At 36.0% G+C, this 16684-nt stretch overlaps 1 protein-coding gene across 50 annotated transcripts in view; it reads right to left on the bottom strand.

Annotated features, from left to right (window-relative positions):
• Pvr (PDGF- and VEGF-receptor related) overlaps window positions 1–16684 on the bottom strand; it is a 315628-nt gene that overhangs the window by 51696 nt on the left and 247248 nt on the right. For 20 of the 50 annotated variants that reach the window (XM_073969231.1, XM_073969237.1, XM_073969244.1 and 17 more), the window contains exon 2: window positions 15968–16345. In XM_073969231.1, the coding sequence (XP_073825332.1) occupies window positions 15968–16094 (127 nt within the window). In that variant the 5' untranslated portion in view covers window positions 16095–16345. Of the gene's footprint in view, window positions 1–15967; window positions 16682–16684 lie in introns of those variants that run through there. The other 30 variants (XM_073969224.1, XM_073969227.1, XM_073969265.1 and 27 more) reach the window with 8 other exon arrangements.

The following is a 16684-nucleotide window of genomic DNA, read 5'->3' as shown; positions in this document are numbered from 1 at the left end:
ACGACTATTATTTAGTTTGTATTAACAAATGTTTGGAAATGTTAACACGATTATCTCTTTTTGGAAATGTATTCCGCTGCCTGTAGAGATGTACAAACTGAATTATGTACATGTAGCGATCTCTAACAACTGCTAATAAAATGTAGTGAACGGAGTGCCTTTTTCACGACTCCGTTTGCACTGCATCCGGATGCTGTTAAATTGTGAGGAATTGGAGTGCCTTTTTCACGACTCCGTTGAACTGCCTCCGGATGTTGTTAAAATGTGACAAATGGACTTGATTCTTTGGATTGCATCCAAATGCGGTTAAAATGTGAGGAATGGAGTGCCTTTTTCACGACTCCGTTTGAACTGCATAAAAACATGCCGTGAAAGAACTAGTCTACATTGCACTACTTCCAATTTATTTTGCTGGGACCATATGATGGGAGCATTTTGACATTAAATGACATCTTTTTTATTACTGCGTTGGCAACTCTAATCACAAAAAACACCCTCTCTGGCTAATTCGCTGCGACGAATGGTCAGCCGACTGCTAAATATGTAGCGTGGTTGTCGATTATGCCTAACGAAAAAAAGATTAGGCGTAAAAAACGAAATAAGCAAAATTGTACAAAAATACATATGCGTTCGGTTGCTTATTTAGCCGTGTGTGTGAATATTGTGTAGCAGTTGAAGTGTACAGCTAATGCTAATGTTTTTAGATGCTGGCTTTTAAACCCTGACTTTTAATATGACAGACATCCTTACATGACACCTTGAGCTAAAAATGCACCTGCACAAGTTAGGATGTGCAAAAATAGTAAATGCTGAGCATGCGTGGAGGGCGACGAAACGTTGGAACATTACCTCTGCCATTGGCCAGCCTTAGCGACATCGATTTTTTTAAACCACCCTAAACACACTAAACACTGTAATTTTCCGTTATTCACTACCGATTTAGGTACAACTCATTAACATTTAAATTATCAATATTTGATTTGCCTGGCCATGCATGAAAATGTTCAAATTTACATATAATTTAATTTGAATGATGACTCATAACCGATGTTAGCTAAAATGGGATGACAATAATGTAACCGTAAAAACTAATTTACACCGGCACCTAACAAGCATTTGGGGGCAAATACATACGTCATTTATTGGACAGATATTTAATGGAATTGACAACGTAAATGCCGTATTTTTATTAAAATCTGTTAAACCTGTTAAAACCTGATTTACATAAATGTGACTAAAGGTAAATTTGATGAATATTTGAATGAAATTGTGAAATATTGAATATAAAAGAATGATAAGTTTATGTTGAAAACGGAGATGCAAGCTGTCAATTCTAAAACCCCAACTTAACTAGAATTTCCAGAACGTTTAAATGACTTCATCTCATTGATCGTGGTACAGAGAAGGAATTTGGAACCGACCAAATGTGACAAAGTAAAAAAAATATCGCTAGGACGCAATGGTTGATTCCTCGTTGTATCTAAAAAAACATCAATTGCCAGAATGTCTACAGAAGAATTCCGTCCCCGAAACCCGATGGCGCATCTATACATTGATAATGGATTATGATTTGGAATGTGAATACACTGTAGGATATTTATGCAGTACAAGGTTATCATTCATTGGAATTAACGAAGATCGAACCAATATATTCGGTCAATAGTATCATACAGTAAAACATTGATGCCATATTTGGGGACTCATTTGAACCTAGTCGTGTAGTTTCACCACTTTCTATGCTAATAGACATATCTGTAGTGGAATTCTAATACTTTTTTATGCTTTCCGACAACATTTGTAAAAATTATGAGCGACAACTTTGTTTTGGTCGGTGGATATAAGCAACAAAATTTTAATTCAGCGAGAATTGTCTGCAAGCCTGTCGTTAAGTACCCAGCAAACCAAATGTCGGATGTCCGACACATCTGAACAATTTCGGAAGCAACATCGTTCATATTTCGTTCTGATTTCTAAACGATTTTTCGGAGTTGAAATAGTTCAGATTTTGTATGTTGGAAAGAAATTTCCTTTCCGAATTTCCCAAGGATTTTCTTCAGATTTCGTTATGAAATCGGACCGAGATCGATCCGATGTCGCTCCGACATTTCGTTCCGAAATTATGTCAACCACTTTATACAACTTTCGTTAAGATATCGTTACGATTTCGGATCCGACATCGGACGTAGCGTCCGAATTTTGTTCCGATTTCGTTACGATGTCGGTACGAATGGTTTGCTGGGTAGTTACAGAATCACACTATTGAAGTGTAATTGTATATTAAACTGGTGTCAGTTAGGGATAGGTAATGGAAACCAATAATCGTATTTTCGGTATGGCGATTATTTCATTTGTCCTAAAACTCGACTTTCGACTTTTTCATAACCGCAGAAATAATCGATTATTCGTCGATTGTCGAGTTTTCTTTTGAAACTGTAAAACGGCCAAAACTGTAAAATCGCCAAGTCACCAAATTCGAAAATCGATCACAAGATAATCGATTATGCCATTTTCACTCCAGACAAAAGTCGACTATGATTTTTAGTTTTTTGACTGCATAAAGTCGATTATCTTATCTATGCAGTACAATTCCCTGAGAAACGCCAGTCCAAATGTTTCTTACCGTAGATATTTCATCTTTAACTTTAACATAGAAATACATAGCGTTGAGAGAGGTACGACTTCAATCATCAGTCGACAAAGCTGAGATATACCTTCATTCGAGTGAATTGATGAACATAATCAATGAACCGACCGAATACCGGCTATACAACCGAAATCATTTCCCCCAAAAAGTATGTATTAATATGTATTTTTGGAAGTATGCCGAAATCTTTGTTCGTATTGGAAGTGTGTCTTATTTTGGGAGTCTTTCCTTTCGTTAGTTATCGTGCAAAGTTTTGTGGTGAAGGTATCCGATAAAGTGGGCCAATATGACACGTCTTCGACTTTAACTGACTTTGGATAGAATATTACGAAATCCCATGTTGGACCAAATCAGTCAATCCATTCGTCGTGCGCTTCAGGACTAAATCGACACCAAATTGTTTTCGACGGATTTCGTCCATTCGTATCCTGATTTTTTTTTTCTTTTTCAAGGCATTTCTGACATTAACTATTCTATGGCACTCTTTTGGAATTTCATGCTATCGTCGAAATCCGAACTGACACTCTGGTATTAATAATCTACGGAGAAGTATTTTTTTAAAGATTTTTGAGATAATTGGTAGCAGACTCATGGGACGGAAAGATGTAACCAAATTTCAGATCTTAGCATATTTCCATTTAATGTAGAGGTATAGTTTTTTCAAAGCAGCATTAAATACATTGTCCTAAGCTTTTTGTTTCTTTCTCCCTCCTTCCAACCCTAGGGTATTCCAGTTCAGTACCAAGCATCGAGATGTGCTTTGAGGCTTATAAGCCCAACATGTGGCGTTCCTCATGGTTTGGACATGCAAGCATAGGTAATCAGTTTGGGCTAGGTGATAGAGGTGATGAAACCAACTACATTTCGGCAACTCTGGACAGCTGACCTAATAATATCAGACAAAAATGAGTGGACGCCCGATATACCATTTCCTCCAAGGTCCAAGATAGACGATCGTATAAACTTAACAGCAACTGCAGTGTCTTTCAGGCAGAAGTCTTTGCAGCGTTGAAAGCCTTAGTGGGAATGAAAGGGTTTGCATTTAGGGTGGTACCAAAGCATTAGCGTCCTTCTCTATTAAATCTAAGACTGTTCAAAACTGCAGGACTATCCCAAAAACTTGCAGTATGACTGTAAAATTTTGTTGGATACCAGGGCACTGCAATGTTCAGGGAAATGAGAGAGTTGATGAACCAGCAAGGCGAGGTTGCCAGTCCCCTGACCTTCAGGGTGTCAAGCCAACGCTTTTCCTCGACAAACTCAAGAAACCGTAAATATTTGGCAGGACGAACCTGGGTACACAGTATCGAAGTTAGTCTGACAGCAAATTTCAGCACGTAGAACTTCGTCCCTTCTTTTACTTCGCAAATCACAGATCAGACTTGCTGTTAATTATAACCTCAGCATTTATGCTAACGAGGTTATATACCCTTTCATATGGGCAAAATGTGCCTCATTGAAATAATGTTTTTAGACCCCAAGTATGTTTGGACGAAATCCGTTTTAGACAATTTGGAGTTGATTTAGCCATGTCAGTCTGTCTGTCTGGCTTGAGCGCACGATAACTCTCGAACGGATCAACCGATTCGGTGCCAAAATTTAGCTTTCGTAATATTTTGTCCAAGCTTATTTTAAGGTCGAAGATGGGTTATATCGGTCCACTCCTTCCGGTACCTCCCCCACAATAGTTCGAACATGTTCGGAAAATTTGTGCGCACGATAACTCTTGGAGGGAGTAATCGATTTCGTCCATACTTTTCACATCGTTAAATTTCTACCAGACTTAGATGAGGTTCCAATATGGACTCAATCGGTCCACTCCTTCGGCTACCTCCCACACACAATTTCGGAAAAGTACAGTTTAGTACCTGCTCTCGAGTCACTTTGAATTTTGTTGTAACAACTTGTATTCACTGCCACCCATACAACTTTCATTGGGGGCAAGTCCATACTTCCTGAGAAAATAGCCTGAAGGGCACAAAGAAACCTGTATGAGCTCAAGATAACTCTCGAATGGATCTGCCGATTTACAGCCTGTTTCTGTATGTCGAAAGAAGAATGTGTGCGAATGAAACACGCCCAAACTTTAGTTTTCGTAATAATTTTACCTTTGCTTTTGCTTCAAAAAAAAAAACAAATTTGAAAACACACACAAGAGTTTGGACGTGTTTCATTCGCACACATTCTTCTTTCGACATACAGAAACTGGCTGATAGTCCAAAATTTGGCGTTCGTAATATTTAGTCCAAACTTAGTTTAAGATCGAAGATAAACCATATCGGTCCACTCCTTTAGGTACCTCCCCCACAAAAGTTCGAAAATGTTCGGAAAATTTGTGTGCACGATAACTCTTAAAGTGAGTGACCGATTTGTTCCATACTTTACACATGGTGAAATTTCTACCAGGCTTAGATGAGGTTTCAATATGGACTCAATCGGTCCACTCATTCGGGTACCTCCCTCACAAATTTTCGGATAAGTTCAGTTTAGGAGCTGCTCTCGAATTTTTGTTGTAACAACTTGTATTCACTACATATGCCTATTGAAGTTTCATCAGGGGCAACTCCATAATTCCTGAGAAAATAGAAAAAAACCGATATTGCACCGACTGTAGTGGTTGAAGCGCAAGATAACTCTCGAACAGATCTGCCGATTCAGTCCAAAATTTGACTTTCGTAATATTTTGTCCAAACTTAGTTTAAGTTTGAAGATAAGCCATATCGGTCCACCCCTTCAGGCACCTCCCCCACAAGACCTGAAGCAACTTGCATTCGCTGCCTTAATTACGATGTTAAGTCCATACTTCTAGAGAAAACAGCCCGAAAGGTGCAAAAGACCCTATGACACCATATGTAGTGGCTGGAGAGCACGATAACTCTTGAACTGATCAACCGATTTGGTCCAAAATTTGACCTTCGTCATATTTTGTCCAAACTTAGTTTCAGTTCGAAGATGGGCAATATCGATCCACAACTTCTGGTACTTCCCCCCAATATTTAAAAAGGTCACTAAAATGGTATGAACGATATCTCTTGAACGGGGCAACCAGATTGGTCCAAACTTTGGCCCATATCGGACCTCTCTTTAGGGTAACTCCCCCACAAAAGTTCAACATTTGTGTCTAAGTGCAGTTTATGGTCTGTTCGAAGATCATTTCGAAATGTATACCGATGCTGTTCGTTGTGGTCCTTTTTACAGCGATATCATGTTTTCCGTGGACAAGTCCATGCTTTCTGGCATACTGGCTCAAAAGTTATACGATGATCCACTGAAATGACTAGTGGGCGCGATATCTATCGAAAATATATGACTTCCAAAATAAGATCCACTTCCATAATGGACTATGTTGTACCATTTCCTTGAGTGCCTCAACACTTTTTAACTTTAATCCTAATCCACATTTTTGTCGCCAAGTTCAAATGTGCAAAAAGGGCCACAAAATTCTGAAAAGAACCTAAAAACATTCGAGTTGACCTCTGATGAATATTTCAATTCACATAGGCTGAGGGTATATCTCTGTCGGCAAAGCCGACTGATACTTTTTTACTTGTTTTAAATAATTTGTGTTTAAAATAACTTCTATTGAAGTTAAATCACACAAGCTGTTCTGAACACCATTTTCCGTCGGAACCAACCAGCAAACGGCTGCGGGCCAAGCGAGCAAAAATGCTAACTGCACAAATTAAAGAATCTATTTTTAGAAAATTGTGATTATGGTTTTTTGTTTGTTCTGTGTAAAAAAATAACAATGAAAACAAAGCAACTGCAGCAGCAGCAACAAGCATAAGATTACGACAAGAAGTTAGGGTAAAAATCATAGCTGCCCCGGCGTATTTTTTGCTGAGTTGTATTTGTTGATAGTAGCAGTACACAGAATGAACCTTATCACGAAACAATACTGCTAGCCAGCCAGCCAGTCAGTCAATCAGCTACTGAATCCAGTGAGTTATTAGTACATATGGACCCAACAGGCATTGTGATATTTACATAGTGTACGGACGCTGTTGTTAGCAAAGGAGATTGTTGCTTGCACATACAACAGCTATGTATGCATATTAACTGGTTGGTTAGGTACCAGACCTGACTGCCGGTCACACATTTGCTCGCTCGCCAATAGAGGAAGAAGGAAAAAAATCTTAAGTGTTATCTTAAGGTTTTGGATATTTTGGCATTTCCCCAGAAAACAGTCAGTGACCACTCACTACTGATAAGGTGTGTCAGTATAAATAACAATCACTTTGTTTATCGGAAAGTGTAGGAGGGCACTTCTAGACACTTATTATTGTTGTGTGTGTGTGTTTTTTCAGTAATTCTGTTTGTGTAACTGGATACAGGCATTAGATGATGATAGTTTTAAACCACCATTTTTGACGCAATGTGGTTCAGAGGTACTTTATTTTCTTGCAGTAATTGTTTGTTATTCAACACCATAAATGTTGTTGAAAGGAATGGTAACATAAATTGGATATTAAAGAAGTGATTATTTCGTTTGAAATAAAACAAAGAAACAACTCAAAATGCAGTTGGAAATTATCGATTCAAACGATTGTTGCATGGATAATTTTAAGATAAGAGTTTGGAATCATGTTACGATTTGAAATATTAAAAGAAAAAATAGTAATAATAAGATAGTCAAGGTTAGGTAGAAAAAAGTATTGCAATCAGTAGCGTCTAGAGGCTGCTTTTCAAAAACATGAATTTTTTAGGGGCGAAATTGGAAAAAGGGAAAATACCGCCATAATTACTTTTTTACCTTTAAACAAAAATACAATAAAAAATTTGACATTTCTTTTTTTGAAAAGTTTAACAGTTTTTAGTCTAAGCGTACTCAGGACAGTTTGACATACAACCATGTGCTGGGTTGTTTACAATAGCTTGATTGAGACACCTCCAAAACATGGTTTTTGAACGCTTTTACAGCATCTTCTGGCGACGTTGTTGATGGTTGATCACGCCTTTTTTCATGATGTGCTGGTATCAATTGAAGTCATTGGATCCCCAGTTAGGGCTGTACGGCGCATAACCCATCAATTCCACGTTTTGTCCGGTCAAACAGGGCCTGCTTTGAATCGATGTGTGAGAGCTCGCATTGTCATGATGCGGAACGATTCGTCTTCTTTTGTTCGTTTTTCGAATTCCTCTGGAGACTTCAGGCAAACAAATTTTAGTGTAACACTCAAAATTAACCGCCCTACATTTCTCAAGCCGTATAGTCGCCATACGGTCAGTTTTGCCGAAGAAACAAAGATCCAAACGGTCGATTCCTGTTTTGTTTTGGGCTCATACGCATAGATCCAAGATTTGTCGTCTGTTACGATATTATAAATGTCGTTTGAAGCACCGCGATTGTTTTTAATCACAATTTCTTTGCACCAATCTGGATCTAGGGAGAAAAAACAATTTTTGTGGCTAAAAAGTGTCAGTCGTATACCCTCAGAGGTATACCCTCAGCCTATGTGAATTGAAACTTTCATCTACGGAGAGATAGAATGTATTTAGCGTCTCTTCAGAATTTTGTGGCCCTTTTTCAACATTTGAACTTGCCGACAAAAATGTGGATTAGGAATTAACACAAATGTTGAACTTTTGTGGGGGAGGTACCCTTAGGGAGGACCGATATGGGTCATTTTAGAAGTTTAACTAAATTTTGACAAAATATTAGGAGATCCAAAGTTTGGACCAAATTGGTTGCACCATTAAAGTGATATCGTCCTAACATTTTAGTGACATTTTTTAAATATTGGGGAGAAGTACCGGAAGTTGGGGACCGATATTGCCCCATGAAACTAAGTTTGGATAAAATATGACGAAGACCAAATGTTGCACCAAATCGGTAGAACAGTTCGAGAGCCACATATGGTGACATAGGGCTTTTTACACCTTTCGGGATGTTTTATGGACCTGCTCCTGAAAAAACTTTTACCGTCGTAATGGAGGTAGCGAATGCAAATCGCTTCAACAAAAATCAAAGTGATTCGAGAGCAGGTCTTAAAGTGAACTTATCCGAAATTTTGTGTGGGAGGTACCCAGAGGAGTGCAGTAGATAAATTAGGATATACAGAGTATGGATTACATCAGTCACTCCCTTCAAGAATTATCGTGCGCATATTTTTTCCGAAGATTTTTGAATTTTTGTGAGGGAGGTACCTAAAGGAGTGGACCGACATGGTTTATCTTCGAACTTAAGCTATGTTTGGACAAAATATTACGAAGGTCAAATTTTGGACCGAATTGGCAGATCCGTTCGAAATTTATCTTGCGCCCCAACCACTACACACGGTTTCATAGGGCTTTTTTGCACCTTTCAGGCTATTTGCTCAGGAAGTATGGACTTGCGCCTTATGAAACTTGTACCGTCGTATGGGGGACAGAAAATACAAGTTGCTACAACAAAAATCAAAGGGATTCGAGAGCAGGTCCTAAACTGAACTTTTCCGATATTTTGTGTGGGAGGTACCCGAAGGAGTGGACCGATTAAGTCCATATTTAAACTTCATCTAAGTCTGGTAGAACTTACACGATGTACAAAGTGTGGGCCAAATTGGTTACTCCCTTCAAGAGTTATCGTGCGCACAAATTTTCCGAACATTTTCGAACTTTTGTGGGGGAGGTACCGGAAGGAGTTGACCGATATAACCCATCTTCGAACTTAAACTAAGTTTGGGCAAAATATTACGAAAGCCAAATTTTGAACCGAATCGGTTGCTCCGTTCGAGAGTTATCGTGCGCACCAGCCAGACAGACGGACAGACAGACAGACGGACGGACATGGCTAAATCAACTCCTAATTGTCTGAAACACATTTCGTCCAAACATACTTGGGGTCTAAAACCATTATTTCCATGAGGCACATTTTGCCCGTATGAAAGTGTATATACATACCCTCGTAGGCATAAATGCTAAGGGTATAAAAATATTGCGATCTGTGTCTTGATTTCAACAGACGGACGGGCCGACACGGTTAGGAACGTGTAGGGACCAGCAATGGAATCTGGTTATGGAAAGAGGACTTTTTTCCAAACTGTTTGTATCCAATACTAAAGAAGATGACGAAGATATCACAGACTGAATCCCAGAAGATGGTATTGAGTGTATACCATGGAAGCTCTTTGCAAATACCGTATTTTGAGCGATCCCACAGAGTTGCTTTTGCACATAGCACACATTTATCTTTCGGCAAATCTTGATAAAGACGACACTTACCATCTTTTTGTCTATTATAAAGCAGAGTTTTACAGCCCCATACGCTCAAATGTATTCCAAGTCATGTCTGAAATATCAGATAGTGAATTAAAATAGGAAAGAACCTCTCCGAACAGTTTAGTAATAAAAGAGGATTTACCCTTTATCTTCTACATCTTGCTGGTAAAGGTTATAAAAGATGACAGATTGTCTTCTTCTATAAGAAGACGCGATTGTCTTTTATGAAAGGACCTATTGGACTTCTATGAGAGACATTGTGGAATATTAAGAAAAATTCTACCGATATCCAATAAGAAGACTAACTGGTATTTTCTAGAAGTGATATTGATCTTCTATGAGGACACTTACTAGACATGCTGAATTTCTATGAAAACCGATAAGGGCTTATTGGAACAATTTTGGTAGTATTCTGTAAGATAGCCTACTTGGCCTTTTGTTATTCTATAAAAAGACTTACTCGTATTCTATGAAAAATAATATTGAAAACCTTAACCAATCGGCATAAAATTATGCACATTGTCTTTAATATTTATGTCGGTTTAGCCAATCCGAGGTAATCCAATTCAGAACAGAACGAGGCTTTGAAGAATCGTCCCATCAAATGTCGTCAAGCAATAACACGGTGCTCTTGAACCAACTTTAAATGGAAGGTGGGAAATCGCAGTCGTTTGTTTGTTTTTTGATTTTTCTTCTCTATGAACATTGTAGTTTTAGAATCCGCAAAAACTTCCCAGGTGTAAGCACCTTCCACTTAAAGTTGGTTCAAGAGCACCGTGATAACTGAGGCATCCTAATCTTTGCCGTAACAACGATCGGGATAAGCCGTCCCAGAGGGTCAAAAATCTTCGCTATTATTGATAGTACCTGCTTCTTAAGCTGGATACACATGATCAGTGTTGAATGACAAGATAAAATACTTCAAACACTTGAATCGGGCCGTATCGCTATATGGGGGCTATACCAAAACCTGGACCTATGTCCACAATTTTTGGTGGGGAAGTTTCAGTACCATTGGAAACCCCAAATGCCAAATAACAGCCTATTCGGGTTAAAAATGAAGATAAAATCCTTAAAACACTTGAAATCGGGTGGTACCACTATATGGGGGCTATACCAAAACCTGGACCGATGTCCACAATTTTTGGTGGGGAAGTTTCAGTACCATTGGAAACCCCAAATGCCAAATTACAGCCTATTCGGGTTAAAAATGAAGATAAAATCCTTAAAACACTTGAAATCGGGTGGTACCACTATATGGGGGCCATATCAAAACCTGGACCTATGTCAATAATTTTTGGTGGAGAAGTTTCTGTGCCATTGGGGACTCCAAATGCCAAGTTACAGCCAAATCGGCCTAAAAATGAAGATAAAATCCTCATAATACTTGAAATCGGGTGGGGGCTATAAGAGGGCTATACCAAACCCTGGACCTATGTTCACAGTTTTTGGTGGGGAAATGTCTGTATCATTGGAAATCCCGCTATATGGGGGCTATAGTAAAAAATGGACCCATATTGGATTTGGTTTCATAATCAATAGACATCGGATTTTAGCATGTTTTTTATTTCTTATCCGATTGGACTCAAATTTTGGATCTAGGCGTTTTGAGGGTCAATTTTTCGATATTTGGGGTCATATCAAAAATATGCAAAAAATATGCAAAATATATGCAAAAAATATGCAAAATATATGCAAAAATATGCAAAATATGCAAAAAATATGCTAAATATGCAAGTGTTTTTTTGACAAAAATCGTCAATTAAATTTGGAAAATCATCAAAAAAGCATTCTAAATTAAGTTTTTTGATGTTTAACATAGTTTTTTGCAGATTATTATGTTATTGATACTCTCCAGATATTCCGCCACAGCAATAAATCTAGACTAACAAGACTTAAATCAGTTTTCACAAGATGAGGATATGTCAAATAACCCAGCATAATTTGCTTTCTATACAAATGTAGATAGATAATGGAAGAATTTCAAAAACTCAATCAGAAATGTCAAAATCAACATGTCCAAATATGGTGATAGTTTATAATCGGCCAAAATTGTCTAGCAGAGAAACAAAGGAGCTAGAGTTAGTCATCGCTATTTTTGTTTAGATAAAAGCGCAATTTTTTCTAGTTTTTGGAAAAAGGGTTCGTTTTTTAGCGCAAAATGGGAAAAAGTACTAAAGTACCATTTACGATTCCAGTTTCTGGAATATAACTATAATTAGATATCCACATATTAGATTTGAATATATTTTATAATGTTTAGTCCTATATTTGTGGTCAAAAAGCTCTTTGGAAAAATGCTGTAATTGCCGCTTTAATATTGATGACATGGTTTTAGTTTAATGCACTAAAAATACATAATTTTATATGCATATTGTAAGCATACAACCGCTTAATGCAGAATTGGGAAATGTTCACTCCTCGGCGAAAAGTAATGCATTATTTTTAGATTCACTTTTGGCAGTTTTGTTGAGATGTGTATTATTTTATTGTTGTAAAATAATTTCAGCATAATCTCGGGTTTTGTTGTTTTCAAATTTTTAGAAACAACAAGTTTTATTTAAATTCGGATGTGGTTAAAATTGATGTGAAGAACACCAAATGATTAGTGCAAAATTGCATCACTCAGAAAAACCACACAATAGCGTGGTAGTGGTAAAATAAGTGAAACCCTTGGAATTATCTTTAACATGGCAAAATCACTCACATATTTGGAATGCTAAAAAATATAGTTCTTTCATTCCTGCTACAGGAAAACAATTTTGATAACACAGTCGAAAAGAAATCATACAATTAATTAACTTATACCTGACCGTGTACTCGATAATTTGAACTAATTATTACAAATTTTTCGAATTTGGGCAGTTGTTTAATGGAGGAGTTGCTGTAAAAATTTTTTCAGCAACATTTAGAAAAAATTATCGAGTACAAGGATATAACACCTTTTATAACACATTAGTCTTGTTGTCTAGGATATAAATAAATATATTAAGAAAAATATTGTCATTAAAGTTGCCAAAGGCAAAGATTTCAAGGAATCTTAATTTTCAAAAAAAAAAAAAAAAAATAATAAATTTCAAACCTGTCCCGTGTTTTGCTTATATCCTGATGTATACTTTAAAAACGTCATATTTCTAGCTCTACTTTCACAATCTTGGCGTTTTCTGTTATTTGGGAAAATTGAGTCTTGTTGCATGATAAATTGGTAAAAAGTAAGGAAAGGAACAAATACGGGCAATGCCAATAAAAATGTCCGGATTGTCGTATAGAAAAATCTCACTATTTTTAACACTTAGAGCACGTAGAGTATTATATAACTACCACGAGTTATTTAATCATAGAAAATAATTTATTTTCTTTACTATTCGTTAATCCGGACAATTTAATAATTCGGACACCGCCGAAACCTGTGGTGTAGGGATTATCGAGATTATACTGTATATGGGTGCAATATCCAAATCTGAATCGATTCTTACAAAAATAAACAGGGATCGCCCTAGGGCCAACAAATCTCCAATTTTTATGCGAATCTATGGATAAGTGCGAATCTATGCAGATGATCAAAAGGAACTGTGGGTCTATTTCGTTTCCTTTTGCATGTTGCAAACTCATTCACTAAGACAAAATACCCTTAGGGTATTAAAACATAGTTATCAGTGCAATCATGAATAAAAATTACGTGCATAATTTGTTTCCTTTCCCAAATTTCACAATTTTTTTCCATATTTATGCCCAAAATATTTTTGTCGATTCGACTAGAATATGCCATCATGAAGCGAATCTAGTAGCTTTCAACTTTTAACAAATATTGATTTTAAAAGAGTTTCACTTTCTAAAATTATTTTCCGTGCGGAAAATTCGGAGGAAAATATTCATGATTGCCCTGTATATGTTTTTATATGTTATATGTTTTTAGTAAAATATGAAAGATTTTATGTAATATTCAATATTGTCTTAGTCTTAATTTCTAGCTCATTTGTTATTCTGTCAGACAATTTGGGCAGCAGAAACTATCATCATATTTGGATACGTTAATTTTGACATTTCTTATTGAGTTTTTGAACAAATTTGTATTAGAAAGTAACTTATGTTGTAATAAGAAGGCTGGGTTATAGGAAATTTTCTAAGTCTTTTAGTCCAGATTTATTGCTGTGGCGGAATAATAATTAATAACATAATAATCTGCTAAGAAATCGACGTTTAACGACAATAAACTTAATTTAGAACACTTTTTGATGACTTTCCAAATTTAATTTAACGATTTTCGTAAAAAAATTAGTTGCATATTTTGCATATTTTTTGCATATTTTGCATATTTTTTGCATATTTTGCATATTTTTTGCATATTTTTTGCATATTTTTGGTCCAATCAGAATTTTCGTATCTTTATTAATAAAAAATATGCAAATATGCAAAATCCGATGTCTAATAATCAAGTATTGTCATCCAAATCTGAAAAGTGTGCAAAGTTTTAGTCGATTGGTCAACTGCAACTGTGTCAAAATTGAGTTACCAGATTTGAAAAGCAAGTTAAATAAAACACTGTAAAAACACTGTAAAAATGGTAAAAATTAACCAATATTGGTTTTGATTTCATATTCATGTAGGAATAGAGGATATTAAATTATTAATTATTGCAAGCGATATTGCTTCCCAGGCTACTTTTGCGGCTTCAAATAATTTTTTTTTGGTTTTGCAACTTTTTTCGTTTGATTTTTGATTTAATTTTAAGTAGTTAATTTTATGAATTGGCCAAATCCCTTGCCCCGAAAAAAACCCCAGACCATTGTGTTCCGCCTCCATGTTTTACAGTGCCCATAAAATATTTAGGATTTAACCGTTGCCCATTTGATCTACGCCTTATACCATCCGAATCAATTTAGATTCATGAGAAAACAGCTTAGCTTACTTAGGGTTCCTGGTGGTCACAAAACTTTTCCATCAAAAATTGTGGATCTGGGTCCACGTTTGGGTATAGCCCCCATATAACGGTACATCCGATTTTCAGTATTTTGAGTATTTGAGCTAAATTTTCCGACAATTAATTATTTCGCCTAAAATAATTAATAATTTAATATCCTCTATGTCTAAAAGATTCCCATGTGTCATCCAGAATAAGGGATACACAACGAAATATTGATTTCAATAGTTTTTGTTTTACCTCGAATTGGGGGTGTTTTACAGAGAAATGCGTATTTTGACACTCATAAGCCACATGCTAAAATACAAGCGTATGTGCGGCTTGCTACTTTAAAAAATAAATGCAAGTGTTGCTTGACACTCTCAACATTGTTTTCTTTAAAAAATTACCATTTTAAAAAAATGTACTGTGGGGGTGCTTTAGTTTTGGCCGACACTGTATATCACCTGGGAAAGGTATGAACAATATGCGCTGACATTTTATATGTTTAGGATTAACCCAAATATGGCGATACATTCAAGACCAATGAGACAATCCGGGCAATCATGAATAATTCCCTCGGAACTTTCCGCACGAAAAATAATTTTAAAAAGAGAAATTCTTTTAAAAATCAATATTTTGGAACGTTGAAAACTGCCAGAATCACTTAATTTTGGAATATTCACGCCGAATCGACAAAAATAATATTCCCTTTTTGGACATAAATATCAAAATAAAAAAATTGTCAAATTGGGGAAAGAGAACAAATTCCGCACGGAATTTTTTTCATGATTGAATATCTTTTGGGAGCTTAGGTGCAACATATCAAACAAACTGAGGCACTACAGACATTGAATACGAATCTCAGCTTAGTCCTTGCACTGTTTGGATTACAATTTCCGCAATGAGAGAAATAATAGCAGTCCTGAAAGTCTACTAATCCTTACAACGTCTCCATATGCCCCAGAGACAAATATGCCAGAATTAAATCATCATAATCAGTATTGCACGCGGGATATCGCAATAATTGTGAAAGGGCTACATTTGTTTTGGGAGGGAGCATTTTAAAAGTCCGATTTTCCGTTTTTTTTTTTTAATTTCAGCGAAAAGACAATTTTTCTATTAAAGGTTTTTATCAAAGTTGATTCTCCATTTTTCCTCCAAAAATCCACTTTTTTATGATGTATCAAATATTATAACTATTAGAACTAAATTGTACTTACTTGCTGTACATCCAATGATGGTGTTTGATATCCATAATCCCAATAACAGTAAAAGTGGTAAATCCATTTTGTGTAGACTTGGAACACGCCTACTCTTTGGCGGTCTCAGATGTCGTGGTAAATTCATTTAATATTGACTTTGTGTTAAATATTTTTTACTATGTAAATTTTGTTTATAGATCACTTTGTAATCACTTTACATAAATATATTGCACTTTTATTTCTTTATTTTAATTTTTTATAAAAAAATCACATATTTTTATTTATTAAACATCATTCAATCATCAATACGGAAGAGTGAATGAGATAGGCAGGCAGAGACTCACACGTACAACACGTACACTCAAACACCTATACACAGAGGTATAAAGTGAAATTCTGAAAGATAATCACATTGGAATTACATTTTGTTGTATTGGATTTTCATTTTGAATTGTTCTTGACTTTTTTATGGTTATTTGATTGATTATTTTTGTTGTTGTTGTTGAATTGATTTTTATTGTTGTTTTTTATTGATACGTTGTTGCGTTTCAATTTTAGTTAAAAGAGAATGGAATTTGAATTAATAAAATGAGTAAGAAATTGAAAACAAAAAACGAAACACACAACCGCAATCCGTCCGCGCTTATATTCGAAAACACGAAATTCAGTCTTATCCGTTCGAGTTCCTTAAGAAAACTATTTGTACGCTTCACTTTTGGTGATTGGAATCGATGT

Source organism: Musca autumnalis, unplaced genomic scaffold, assembly GCF_047663935.1.
Source record: "Musca autumnalis isolate F117 unplaced genomic scaffold, ASM4766393v1 scaffold_2, whole genome shotgun sequence".
In the NCBI taxonomy this organism is placed as follows: Eukaryota; Metazoa; Arthropoda; class Insecta; order Diptera; family Muscidae; genus Musca; species Musca autumnalis.
The sequence above is the reverse complement of the archived record's forward strand: the minus strand, read 5'-3'. Positions and strand labels throughout refer to the sequence as shown.